The sequence below is a fragment of the Oxyura jamaicensis genome, chromosome 2 (genome assembly GCF_011077185.1).
Source record: "Oxyura jamaicensis isolate SHBP4307 breed ruddy duck chromosome 2, BPBGC_Ojam_1.0, whole genome shotgun sequence".
Taxonomy (NCBI): domain Eukaryota; kingdom Metazoa; phylum Chordata; class Aves; order Anseriformes; family Anatidae; genus Oxyura; species Oxyura jamaicensis.
In genome coordinates this window covers 96,392,306-96,405,490 of record NC_048894.1, presented here as the reverse complement: position 1 = coordinate 96,405,490, position 13,185 = coordinate 96,392,306, and the positions used below count along the sequence as shown (strand labels likewise).

Sequence of the window (13,185 nt, the reverse complement as noted above, 5' to 3'; positions counted from 1 at the left end):
AGAAGGGCTTGTTCATTGCTGCCTATGAAGTAGAAACTCTTCTGGATATTGGAACAGCTCTCCAATAGCTTAGTAAGCATTTCTATTTAAATAGGTCTACTATAACAGCCTGAAAGGTAAATTTGAATGAAGCACTCCATTGTGCCATCTTGTGGTGTTCCCTGTCTTGTTCTGTAAATTAATTTCAAACATGCTTCACTTCTCCTGAAACACAGTGTGGATTTGTTACCAGCGGTTCTGACATCTGACCCCACTTTTTTTTCTGTAAAAACCCATTTCAACTAACAACCGTTCTCCATACCATCCTTTGCTGTCCAGAAAATATGGACAGAAGGAAAACTGATGGGCCGTAACAGAACAGCTTTGAGTTTTTAATGCAGTGCTACAGTAGTGAAGAGCTGTGAAGGTTTGTGCCCTGTACAGAGTGCCTGAGGTCTCCTTACTGCTGTGGGGTGTGTTTTGCACAGGTATTTGGGCAGCTACACAAGCATCAGTGATTTAGACAAACCCGTGAGTATGTTCAACATGGCTGAGGTGGACTGAGGGAGGGAGAAATTGTAGTGTTTGCAAGTGACTGCTAAGAGGTAAATGTCACGAACGCATGCTCCGGATCTTCCCCAGCTCAGAAAAACCTCCTTAGTGCTGCTGGAGAAGTGAGTAGGTCCTTGGAACAAGAGCAAATAAGGTTTGTCAATGTCTTTATCCTAGATGACACTTTAAAAGTAGCCAAGACCAACCGATGGGAGCCAAGTTTGGCTCGGAGGACTCGGAGCGCTGCGGGTGAAGGTGGTGTTGCCGACAGCCCTTGGGGCAGCCTCGAGCTGAGCTGCTCCGCTGGAGCCAGAGGAACAGAGGAGAACCAGTCACAGGCCCAGGGAAACCATCCCTGAAGTAACACACGTGTTCCTGTAGAGCCTGAACTAACCAGCCCTCCAGAAAGGCCTCCAGGATGTCAGCTAGCCTCTTCGTACAGGGAGATACGGTGCTTTTAGCAGAAATTGCCTTGGTCGAAACTAGCTCGAATCTCTCTTGAATCCCTCTGACACAGTGCTGGAAAGGGCCTTTTATCTGATCGAACTCCGGTCACTTCGGGATGGAGGCATTTACAAAGCCAGACATGCAGCACAGGAAATGAACAGGCCATCCTAGAGGGACCGAAAGAGACTGGATGGCCTAACACGTATTGATTCATCCATATATTAACAAAACAAAACGTGTATTAGTGCTGCTGCTTTACTTCACGTTATTATGTATGCATTAGATATTGAACCAGTAGTGGTAATGGAGAGCTTCTGATGGAAATCATAGAGCAGCTAGTAAGCACGGAAACTGGAAAAATAATCACGTCTGGGGTAATTATGATAATGAATAATGACAAAAGCAGGGATGGTCTAACTGTGAAGTGTATAAAAAAGATTGACTGTCTTCTGGACTTCAAGGAATGCTCTAAATGGTTTATTTCTAAATAAGAAAGCCTGTCACAAATGCTTCTTTCATGAAGTAAATTGTGATGGAAGAGACTGAAGCAGTTTGAGGCTGACAAAATGGCAAATGCTAGGGGGAAAAGGAACTGAAGGCATCAGAGAGTGTATTTTAACAAGTAAAACAGCAACATTTGATGAGAAAAGTACAAAGATTTTTTTTAGATGTTTGTCAATCAGTTTTCAGCAAAAGAAAATAAATTGGCTTTTATTTATGTATTTATTTTTTTATTCATAAATGTTTCAGCAAAGGGCAGTTTCCAACCATGAGACAAATGGGGTGAGCATCATGCACCTTCCCATGGCCAGCGAAGTGCTGGGGTTGTCTCATGTTGCTTTATTTCATCACAAAGCCATGTATATGATCACATCATCATTGAGTTTTCCAGAACTCTTTGTTCCAAGGCATTTTGAGTCGGGTAGTGGTTTTTAAAAGATTTGTTTCATTTACTTGAGAATTTGAAACCACTTTAAATATAGATGAGGTTGCTAGAGTTGCTGTGGTCTGTCTGGCAAAACAGATGCATTAGAGCAACTAATGACCTTCCCAAGACTGATGGACAGGTAGTCTGCTGGGTTAACCCAGTGCAGCCCTGGTAATTAAACTTACAGGGCCAAAATATGGCTAGAATTTGTCAATAAATCTCAAGATGCATCTGTGTATTTGTTCTGTTGTGTCTCACTGAGAATCTGTGTTCAAATTGTATTTACTGAAGCAAATTATTTTTTTCTGGTAAATAAAAGATGACCTTTTAGGCAGAAATTATTTGTAGGATGCATTTTTGGTGAATGTTTCCAAATTAATTTTCAATTTTTAACTTATATACATTTAAGAGGTGGAGTGTTACAGAATTGAGAATGATAAAACATTAAGAAATCGTCAACTTTCGGGCATGTGTGTGTGAGTAGGAGTCATATAACATTCAAATAATAATCCTGCTTTGTGCTTAAAAAAAGGCATAGTAGGAAGACAGACTGAAAGGACTGCACACTAAAAATACTTCTCCTTTATTGCCCCTTTCATGCAGCAGCAGCCTGGGTGTGCTTGCTTGCTTTGATCCCTGTCACATCGGTCACTTGCAAGTCTTTGGGCATACAGGTGTGTTAAAGCATGAGGCTACACCATATATGTTTATATTTTGACAGGATCTTTTAACTTTATTAATGATCGAATACCTCTTGTGACCAAACAACACGTCTACGGAGGAATGGGGTCGCAGCTTGGTGAGCCGAACACGTGAATGTTTCCTTATCTGAAGGAAAAGGAGGTTAAACACCGTGCCTGGCCAATGCTTCTGGCACAGCCTAAGCGAGGGCATGCTTTGTGCAGCTGCTGGATAGGTGTCTGTTCCTCTGAGCGACTGCTTTTTGACGTGACTTTGACCAAGAGGTTCTTCCTCTTGTAATTAAGGTGCCTCGAGTGCCAAATAAGCATAATGGTAGCAGAATCCTCTTAGTAAAGTGCTTGAGAACTGCTGGAGAGTAGCTAGGGGCTACCTTTTGCTTTTTATTTTCTTTATGGGAAGAAATTAAAAACTCCAGGAAATCTAAAATCTAGGTATTCATAAAACCCAGCACCGCTGGATACTTTGGAAAGCCCTAGACAATCATGCCGTTAAGCACACGTTCATTGTGCATGTTAGAGGAACGCACAGAGACCTGGGACTTCGGTCGCGAAATAACTCCAATAACTCCCAATAACTCCCAACAGGGACATGAACGGTGAGTGTGAACACACCTCCGGTGCCTCTGCGTTTGGCGCCAGCTTCGTGTTTCACGGGGTGGGGAGAGGGGGCGATGCGTTCTTGTGAGTAGTCCACAATATGTGTTGTGTTGCTCTTGCAAGCAGTATCGGTATTGCAGAGCCCTACTCGCAGAGAAAGGGGCGAGCCAGGATCTTGATAGTCGCTGTTTGTTTATGCGCTGCAGCCGGAGCAAGGAGAAAGAGGGCACCGAAAACTGGTGATGTTTCGCAGCTTATCAAAAGAGTCTTGAGTGGCTGTGAGGCAGAGGCTACTGTGTTTCCAAACATGAACAAACATGTTGATGCTAAAATGCAGATGTTGCATAAAATTGTGAAAAAAGGTGGAAGAAAGAGAAAGCAGTGAACTAACGTGGATCCTGTCAAAGGTCATTATACATATTCATGGCTTTCAGCAGCTGAAATCATGATAAATGCCAGGCCTCCTCTCAGCCAATTCTACCATTTCTGAAAGAAGCCTAGTCCTGCTGTTGTCAAAATGGGATGTTAATTTTGCAGTAGTAGTTGACCTTGACTCTGACTGACCTTGTGTAAAAATCAAACTCTTCCTTGCTTCTGACAGTCCCAGCTGTGGAAACTGTAGAAGTCTCAGTGTTACTGGATGAAAGGGCTCAGTTTCTACACTTTTTTTTGTTCAAGAATTATTTGTTTAAGGGATGAATAGGGGGCATCATCCTACAGCAGTTCTCTGCGTGTAAATACATCTTCTTAAGGCAAATAGGTGCTTGGCTTTGGCAGGATCACTGCGGGAGTCTCTGTACATCCAACGCACAGGAATGCACTGACGTATGCTCTGCTGGAACATCCTTTTCCAACATAACCATGTTACAGCCTTGTGGGTACCTGGTTTGCGTTTACCTTTGCTACTTGGGCTGATCACATTTATTGTAGTCATGTTAAAGGGAGCCTTTGTAAGCAGCGCTATCTAAGACGAGGGTGTGACTGAGGGTGTAATCCTTCCCAGGGATACCCAGGAGCGTTGCATGCAAATACTGTGGGCAGCTGCCCTTAGGAAGGGCAGTGAAAGAGTGGAAGGAATCCAGATTTTATTCCGTGAGACCCTTCCCGTCCATTGTGTGCCAGATTGTGGAAGGAGTGCTTGTGATTGTGCAGCTTGAAAGTGAGCAGGAGAGGATTTTTCTCTCCCAAAAGTGAGTGCAAGGGGATGAGGCCGGTCTGTCTGGTAGGGTCGGGATGCTCCAGCCCCCTGAGTAGCAGCAGAAGTGTGCCAGACAGCAAAATGGGACGTCAGGTGATGGACGTGTGTTACAGGAGGTAAGGATTTCTCTTCAACAGCAGCGTGGCCCTAACTCAGTGATTACTGGAGCACTGTCTCTGTTCACTTCAGCTCTGAGAGATTCTGCTAACATCAAACATGAGTATGTGGGGGTATTCCTGCTCTTAGGTTTTAGCAAGATGTGTTACATTGCTGTAAAAAAAAAAAAAAAAAAAAAAAAAAAGAATACTGTGTCCTAGATCTAAAATCCATCAGGAGCCAATGTGAATGATACAAGGCACCCAGGCTCCCTTGCTTCCCTCCACTCTCCTTGCTGAAGCTCACCAGGTTTCACCCTGCCTTTCACACGAGCACCGTCGACCCATCCCTGCTGCACGTCTCCTGCCGTGCTGCTGCCCTGCTGTCATCTGCTGGCACCATTTCCTGCTGAAATGCAGGTTGGCTGAGATACAGAGGTTCAAATCCAAACTTCAAAGCGTCTAAAGCATGTTAGGAGCTGGGTGCTGAGTGGGATGTGTGTGGTGTTAACCTCTGTGTATGGAGAGAAATGGTTATCTAGCACGACTGGACGGAGCAGGTCCCAGCTCTGTGGAAATCTCTGCGTGTGCTGCGGGGTTTTGATCTTCTGTGTGTTTGCATCTAGATTTGCAAACTGCGATCTTTTATTTTTTTTTTGGCTGGAAAAAATGTAGGCAACAATAACTAATTCCATAGGTGGGTAAATCAGAAGCTGTGCTGTGCTTTTGCAAAGTGATTCATCGCTCTTGCAAGGCTTTAGATCTGTGAGTGGAAATTGAAGTGGTACTTCTATATATCATTATATTTCGATTGGCAATAACTTCTAAAATATTTCATTCTCGTTGTGTTTTCTCCCCAGAGTCACTGTTCTCACTAATCTAATCACGTTTTTCCATTGTCCTTGCCAGAGAAGAAATGCAGTTGGTGTCACCGAGAAATCTTTGCATTGTTATTCTAGAAATGCACTCTGTGTATCCAAAGGAAAATATTTGCATATAGTCTCTTATATTACTAACGTCGTGTTTATGTTGCATATTTTGGTCACATTTAAGTGCACCGTGGTTCCTGATAGGACTTCTTATCCTTGCTTCTTTTTAAAGTGTCACTAAGATTGTTATTAGATGTCCTCGAGAGACTGATTAAATAAATTTCTTCTAGTTTGATGCTATACTAACTGGTTGGTAGATGACCAGATTGCAGCAGTCTATTTGCTCAGCTGTACTGGATCTGAGCCCAGTTTTGCTTCCTTCAACGTATGACAGCCAAGGGAATTGTTGCTAGCTCCACTTGAGGCTTTTTCCCTCTGGTTTCAGGATTTTCCTAGAAGAGATTATTCAATAATATTGCCAATAAATGAAATATTTCTTACAATTTCTGCTTTCTTATTTTTTAACAGATTTTGGCATCATGTCGGGCATTTCTTCTAACATCTCGGATTCCCACCAAGGTAAAGCCACCGTGTTTCTTTTCTACAACTATTGTGTATTTTTAGATATAAATGTAAGTCACATAAACTTAGCATATTTCAGTTACACTTGTGCATATGTTTAAAAAATAATAAGGAATGTTGTTACGGTGTTAAATTTGTTAGAATGATGCTTCCGTTGATGTCTGTCCTAAATGAGTTGTCAGTTCCTCTTTTAGAGGAATTTTAACTTCTAGAAATGCAGGTGGGTGAAGTATTAGGCTGGAAACATCAACTTGATGAAATGAGATATGAGTCTGATGACCTTTGTAGTGCTACAGTTTCAAACAAGCAGATTGGCATTATGCCCTGTGGAGTTTCTTGTGTCAAATAGAGATATAGTTGATTTGGAGACAGAAATTATGTTGAGTTTTACTAAATTCGCCTGTTTTCTGGTGATTTCTGTGGAGATGGCAGTTCATTTTGAAAAGCATCTTTACAACCTTCCTTACCAAAGCAGCTGAATTGTTATTATTCCTGGAAGAATTTGTAACGATCGTTGTAACAGTGAGACAAAATTTCCATGTGAATGGAAGTGACTGATGTGGAAGATCATCTCTTTTCCAGCTTGGAATCGGTGAATGTGAATTTGACACATAACTCTACTGTGTTGTGTTTCACAGGTGTATATAGGTGTGTTACACACGTGTGTGCATAAGTACGTGTGTACATAGATATGCCTTATAGAAATAACTGGATCAATAACTGGAAAGATTGATGTAAGGTTTTTAATTATGGCCACTGGTACATGTGACCGCCCGTTCCCGTAATTTGAAGATTATGACTGGCAGATCGGATACCTCCAGTTTGAATTTCTGCTGAAGTTTAATTTCCCTTTGTTGATCACCCTGTCCATGTGGCACAGATGTCTGATGGCTTTTGGGGTGCAGTGGTTTTAAGACAGAAATTGGTGACTGGGTGCATGGAAACAGTCAGCTGATGAACAGCTCAGGTGTCAGTGCAGTGGCAGAATGACGGACAGATAGATGTTGGTGGCGACCTTGTTAAGAAACCTATAGCAAAACTATTGTAATTCAGCACAAAGCCATTGAAGGTGTGGCCTTGGTATGCTAAGAAACAGCTGTGCTCCCATCACAGGCACCTCTGAAAACATTCTTTTATTTTTTTAAATGGAGTTACTTAGTTGAAGAACTTCATTCTATTTTCATGGAAATCTAGAATACGTACTAACAAGATTGTGACTTCAGTGATTACAAATGGAAGAGAGATGATCAGAAGACACTGTTGATGATCCTATGTCAAAATTCAACAAGTGTATCTTGGTAATTACTAGGATGGTTGAAAACACTTCTCTTTTGTATAAGGACTAACCAAAGTCACTGAAGTCTCTGAATTCTGTCGTATTTTCAGAAGCTGCTCAGCAGCCTTCTGAGCCCGAGAGCTTTCTTTCAACTAGCACACAGTCACTCCTAGCAAGACAACTGAGAACATACAGCAAAGATGTTTTATTCCTCCAGGGCACTCTCACAAAGTTGAGTGCATTTAGAGATGGTGGGTTTGGAGTGACTTTTACCACTACATCTGGTTGCAAGCTTCACCTTTCTTTAAACACCGCTGTTGAGCCCTTGCTTCAATCTGCTAAGCAAGGATGAAAGTTTAAAGGGATAAAGGTCGGCTAAGTGAAGTATCCACTTAATAAATATCCTTAGAGCACGGATATTACTATGGTCAGCTCATAACTTTATGCTGTGGTCCAATCAGTTCATTTCCACTAATCTAGAGAGGTTAATAGAAAAGGAAGTACAGTACTTAAAGCCTCCTAATTCTTGCTACAGTCTATATAAAACATAGTTGCAACATTGCTGAAAGTCGGATGTGTCATCCGGCCCACAGATAAGTCTGAAGTACTTGTGGGTATGTAATGGTTTGCAAACATGTTTCTAGTGCCAGCTTTCAGTACTATGATTGAAAAAAATAAAAGCTGGGAAATCAGCTGTCTGGGTAACTACAGGACCTCTAAATGAGACACACTTTTAAAAGGAGTCTTTAGAGCATAATTTTAGGTAACAAATAAGATTATGAATTGTGAAATTCTGTAAAAATGATTTCATAGTTTCAGGTAGATGATGTGCAGAATGTGTTCTGTGTTTTTCCTGCAAAGCAAGGACTGTAAATCCATGTGTTTAAGTAGAAAAATGAACTGAAGCTTAAGCATAGAGATGTGGCCATACTTTCTGGTATTTGTTAATTCTAGTCGAGAGGATTTTTGCAAAATGCATTCTTGTGTCTGGATCTGTGTAAAGTTTTCTTGGGGGCAGAAACATACTTTTGACTGGGTGTGTGTATACATATGTTTGCACGTTAGCAAAAGCAGAACCTTCAATCTGATAAGTAAATAATTTGCAAATATGGAGGATTTCAATCACAGAGACTTTTTCCTAGCATTTCGTTTCAATTTGAGGAAATAAATGTCAAATAGTCTGCTGAGTAATTGTTTATTTTAATGAGCACTGGAGCAAGGGAGCCTTTTAACTGTATGTGTAGTCTGGCTAACTCCAACAGCAAGCAAGAGCTTCTATGGATTTTATTTATTTATTTTCTGGCCTAAATGAAATGCTGTCATCAGGAAAAAATGCCAGTCCTAGCTGGGAAATCAGGAACCGATGAGGCCTGAGGAGATGTCTTACTCTTGCAAAAATGCAACACACTGGTGTGGGCAAGGGGAAGATGCTTTCATTGTTTCTGTCTCATGTGTTTCCATTCTTCAATAATGAGCCTGTGTGGATACTTGCTTAATAACAACTCTTAGCTAGTTGTCAAGTTTGGAAACTGACGTGTGTTTGCCGTCTTTGTGCAGGGGCATTCTTTAGACTTACATTTGGTTACTGAATGCTTCAGGAGTGTTTCAGGATTTTTTTTAAAAGATTGCCACCAACGTAGAGGTAGAATAACATGGTGTTTGCTGGTTAGCCTGCAAGCACGCTGGTTGTGAACCTAGGATAAGATAAAGTATGAGAGACTTCATATATACAGTTCAAACAGGCTGCACAATCACAATGATTTTGATGATAAATAAAAGGAAATGACCATGCTAATGACTTACCCTGTGATTCTGATTCACTCCAATAGATTTGTTTCATTCTGTGTATTGGAGCTGTCAAGGTGTTTGTCCCTGTGGTTGTGTACTTAGAACTTGGCAAACTCCCCGTAGCCTTAGATTTGTCCTCAGAGCAGAGGGTTTTCCTGCCTCAACTTCTTCTGAAGGTCCATTTGGATTAAATATCTTCACTGTTCTTCCCTGCCTGTCCTGAATGTTGTCCAGGCAACCTGGTCAGGAAAAGCTAATGTATTATTTCCTGTCAAGTTTCTAGACGTGCTGAGACAGTCTTGAGCATTTCTACTTTTATAATGATATATATGTATATAATATATATATATCTTTAAATACGTGTATATAAATAGTGTACGTATGTCCCTTCAGCTTCTGCACAGTAAAATCTTCACATCTGTGATCAGTGTAACTGATGAAAGAGTAATATGTGATGCTGTTAAGTATTCTTCTTCATGATGAGTCAATCACAAGGGTACATATTAGTAGGATATTGTATAAACAACGTTGCCTGTTAAAGTTTTGGCATCAAACTTTTTAAAAGTTTGTGCTTATAGCTTGCAGTAAAATGCTCAATGTGATATCCCTGTAACCTCTAATTGAACCTGCAGCAAGCAGATGTGTAAAAAAAAAAGTACAAATCTTAAGTTCAAAATGGGATCAGATATTAACAAACATTTAACACCTATTACAGAAATCAATGTAAAAAGCCAGTAGCCTTGCTCAAGGTTTTTTAACCTTTTTAAAATCAGACCGTGTTTGTACTAATGTGGCATTTTTATTTTTTTTTTTTGACTGCAGTTAGAACTAACTTTCAGCTACTTGGAAATCCAAGGAGTGACTTCCTGTAAACCCGGTCAGGTGAGTGTTTTCAGACTTAAGAGAAATCAGGCTGTGACACACTGATACGTGTTACCACCAGCAATATTCTAGATAAAAGGCACTTGTTTGCTCATTGCTAAATCTGTTCCAGTCAAGGAGGTAGTGCTCTAACATGTAGGTGTCCCCATCTGGTGAGCACGTTGTACATGTGAATTCTTGGGTTCGTGCTGATAGTAAAGTTTGACAATAGAGATAAGGATTTAAAGAGTCACTTTTGGGAACCTGTTGCACGGGTGGGATAAGAAATACTGTTTCTTCATAGCTCAGCTGGAGCAGAACAAGTTTTAATTTGTTTCTTAACTGCGTATTTTTTCTCAGAGATAATAAAACAGTGGTGGCTGGTATTACAGTCATCACTTAGATGATTATAAGTTTACAAGTTTGAAAGACTTGTGCGGTGTATACCATTATGGTGAAACCAAGTGCTACTGCATACATTGCAGACAGACTTCTCTCGTCGCCTACTCTATAAAGCACTCCGTATATAACATAAAATATGTTTGGCAGCAGGTAACGTACCCCCAAAAAAGTGAATGTCAGAGAAGGTGATGGGAAGAAAAACGCTTTACTACATTGTTCATTCATAAGACGAACATGTTGATAAGATTTGAAGTCCAATTTTATCAATGTCCTCATGTGGTTCATGTGTATTTGGCTTTTATTTTATTTTTTCAGAAATAGGAGCATCTGGCACTTCATTTGAACTCTGAAACGTTCTCTTTGTATTTAACATATCATGTTTTCAACATGGCTTTTGAAGCCTTCTGTAAAGGGGAAAAAAACAAGCCTACGTGTTTACTTTTTCTATAGGGAGACATTTAGTAAACTCTGTGTTTGGTTTTGTGACCTTATTTATTTCAGGTAATAAAATGCCATGGTAGCTAATGCTAATTGTAGAAGATCATTGCTGTAGCAGGGTTTATGAGGGAAAGTCCTGATTTTCAGCAGCTGCATTTAGCACACCATTTTCCTAAAATATCTTTTAAAGTTTGCACGTTTACATCTACTTGTGTTATAAATATGTAAGGCTTATAGCTGAAGGCAGGTGGAATCGTTGGTCATTTGCCCTTTGTGGGAAAAATGTTGGTGTTGCAGTTTTCCTTCAAGCATCACATTATCTTTGTCATATCTGAAGGAGTTAATCTCATGCTAGGCATCTCACAGAAAGCTTCCAAGGATAAGATAACAAATGGACAGAGTGATGTAGGAAGTAGTGTGGCAATATCGGTGGTGATGAAAAACAGTAGGAGGTTGCCCACTTGTTCATCTTTGGAGAGTGACAGTAACTCTCTGAAAGGAATTGAATTAGTGGCAAAAGGTGTGAAGGTTCTCCTTGTGCTTTTGGGATGAAGCAGCCTCTTCTAGAGTTAACCTGGTGCTGACCCTAGATGTGAATTGGGAACTGAGAGTGCTCCAAGTACCAGTTTCAATTAAAAAATAATAATTTCTATTGCATGTTGTGCAGTGTCCCCGTAAGGATTAAGACAGAAATGTACAGAGACAATGCTAATGTTAGGAGCAGGCTTCTTATTTTGTATACGCTGTACCTAACCTCAAAGTGTTTGACTTGGACTTCTTGGGTGTGCTAAATATACGCATTGGAGAAGACAGAAGTATTACCCGGCTTCCTGTGACACGGCCAAAAGCAGCAGCAGACCTGATGTGTCGGTCATACAGCAATCCAATTCATATATATGTATATATATGTGTGTGTGTGTATAAATATATATACATATATATATATATATATATGGCAGAGAAGGGTAGCAGAAGGCTTTATTTCTCCCCCTAGTTGAAGCACGTATTCCCCAGACAGGAGGCCTGTTAAGTTAGCTGAATTGCTGCATCCTTTGAACTGGGACATTGTATTACCCTAACATTTTCTTAAACAGCACACATCAAAGCATTAGAGCTTTTCCAGAGAATTGCAGCTGTTAAAGACTTTCCCTTTTTGCTCGAGGAAGCAGCCCCTGTTTGTTCAATGGTTTCCTGTCAGGCTGCGCTCACTTCTCCTGGTGTTCTGGGACGTGTTTCAAAACAGGACAATACTGTGAAAAGTTCTTGGTTTTGGAAGTGCTAACTGGGGTCGAGATCCTTGGAAGCCTTTATTCCCGTGGGAAGCAGGGCGCTTTTAGGAAAAGCAAAGTTCGAGTATGCAGTTCTTGTACATTCAAGAAGCTCAGAACCTCTGCCTGGAACATGGTCATGTCATGTGTTACAGAATAACAGATCCTTGCTGGCATGCAAAGCATTCAAAATGCTGTCCTTTCTCAATGGATATGAATGAGATGACACCCAATTCCTGCCCTCATGCCCTCTTGTTTACAGCTGATCATGGAAACTGAGAAATGCAGCATCTCCATGAAGATGGCGTCCTCAGAGGATGTGAACGAGGTGCTGGCACACATCGGAACCTGCCTCAGGAAGATATTCCCTGGACTCTCTCCAGTGTAAGTGTCTTGTAGGGCAACCGCAGCATGAGCAAATTGTGGGGAAGGGTGACAAGCCACCGCCTTTTGTCCTTGCATCAGAAATGCCCTGAGGGTACAAGAAACACCTTGAGGCAAGCACTAAGTCTTTATTAGGCCTTTTGAGGTATATGGAAGAGCTGTGAGATAGTGCAGACTACAGCTCAGGCATGCTCTGTAGGGTCCGAAGAGCCTTTAGTTTGAAGGATTGGTACAGGAAGTTAAGTCTCGTCAGTATTTTTTTACCTAACATTGTCTGTCCGACCTCTGACAATTAGGTTGTAGCTTTTTGTATGAGTGCATTCCTTTCCCCATAACCAGTTGTGATATTCAGTGGGTTTTGCTTTCATATATCTGATTTTCTTACCTTTTTTTTTTCCTTTCTTCTTTCTACATTGTATTCACTTTTTTTTTCTTGTATTTGTGCTGTCCTCTGCCTCTGAATTTTATTATCTTGCAGCAATTCTCTGCAGTTTTCCTTCATTTTATTTTCTTCTCTCTGCCCTTGCCTCATCTTCATCACTGTCTACAAGATAAAGCAGCTCTACGATTATTCTCTTCAGCTGGTACTTGGTTGTTAGCAATATTAGAGAAAATGGACCGTGTAAGAGTCTTCCAGGATGCATTTATTTCTGAGTGAAATTTTGTAGCAGACATTAAATGTACGTGGTCAGGCTAAATTTCCATGTTTTATTTGGGATGTATGTCTTTATTATTCACCTTTCCTTTAGGTGGAGTAGGAATTTTAAATTCATAAACTGTAGCTGGCGGCTCTTTTTTATTTCCACTTTATCTCTGTGGC

At 40.8% G+C, this 13,185-nt stretch overlaps 1 protein-coding gene across 10 annotated transcripts in view; it reads left to right on the top strand.

The window, feature by feature from the left end:
* CARMIL1 (capping protein regulator and myosin 1 linker 1) overlaps positions 1-13,185 on the top strand; it is a 183,442-nt gene that overhangs the window by 68,669 nt on the left and 101,588 nt on the right. For all 10 annotated transcript variants that reach the window (XM_035316851.1, XM_035316846.1, XM_035316847.1 and 7 more), the window contains 3 exons: positions 5,895-5,945; positions 9,835-9,894; positions 12,244-12,365. In XM_035316851.1, the coding sequence (XP_035172742.1) occupies positions 5,895-5,945; positions 9,835-9,894; positions 12,244-12,365 (233 nt within the window). The remainder of the gene's footprint in view (positions 1-5,894; positions 5,946-9,834; positions 9,895-12,243; positions 12,366-13,185) is intronic.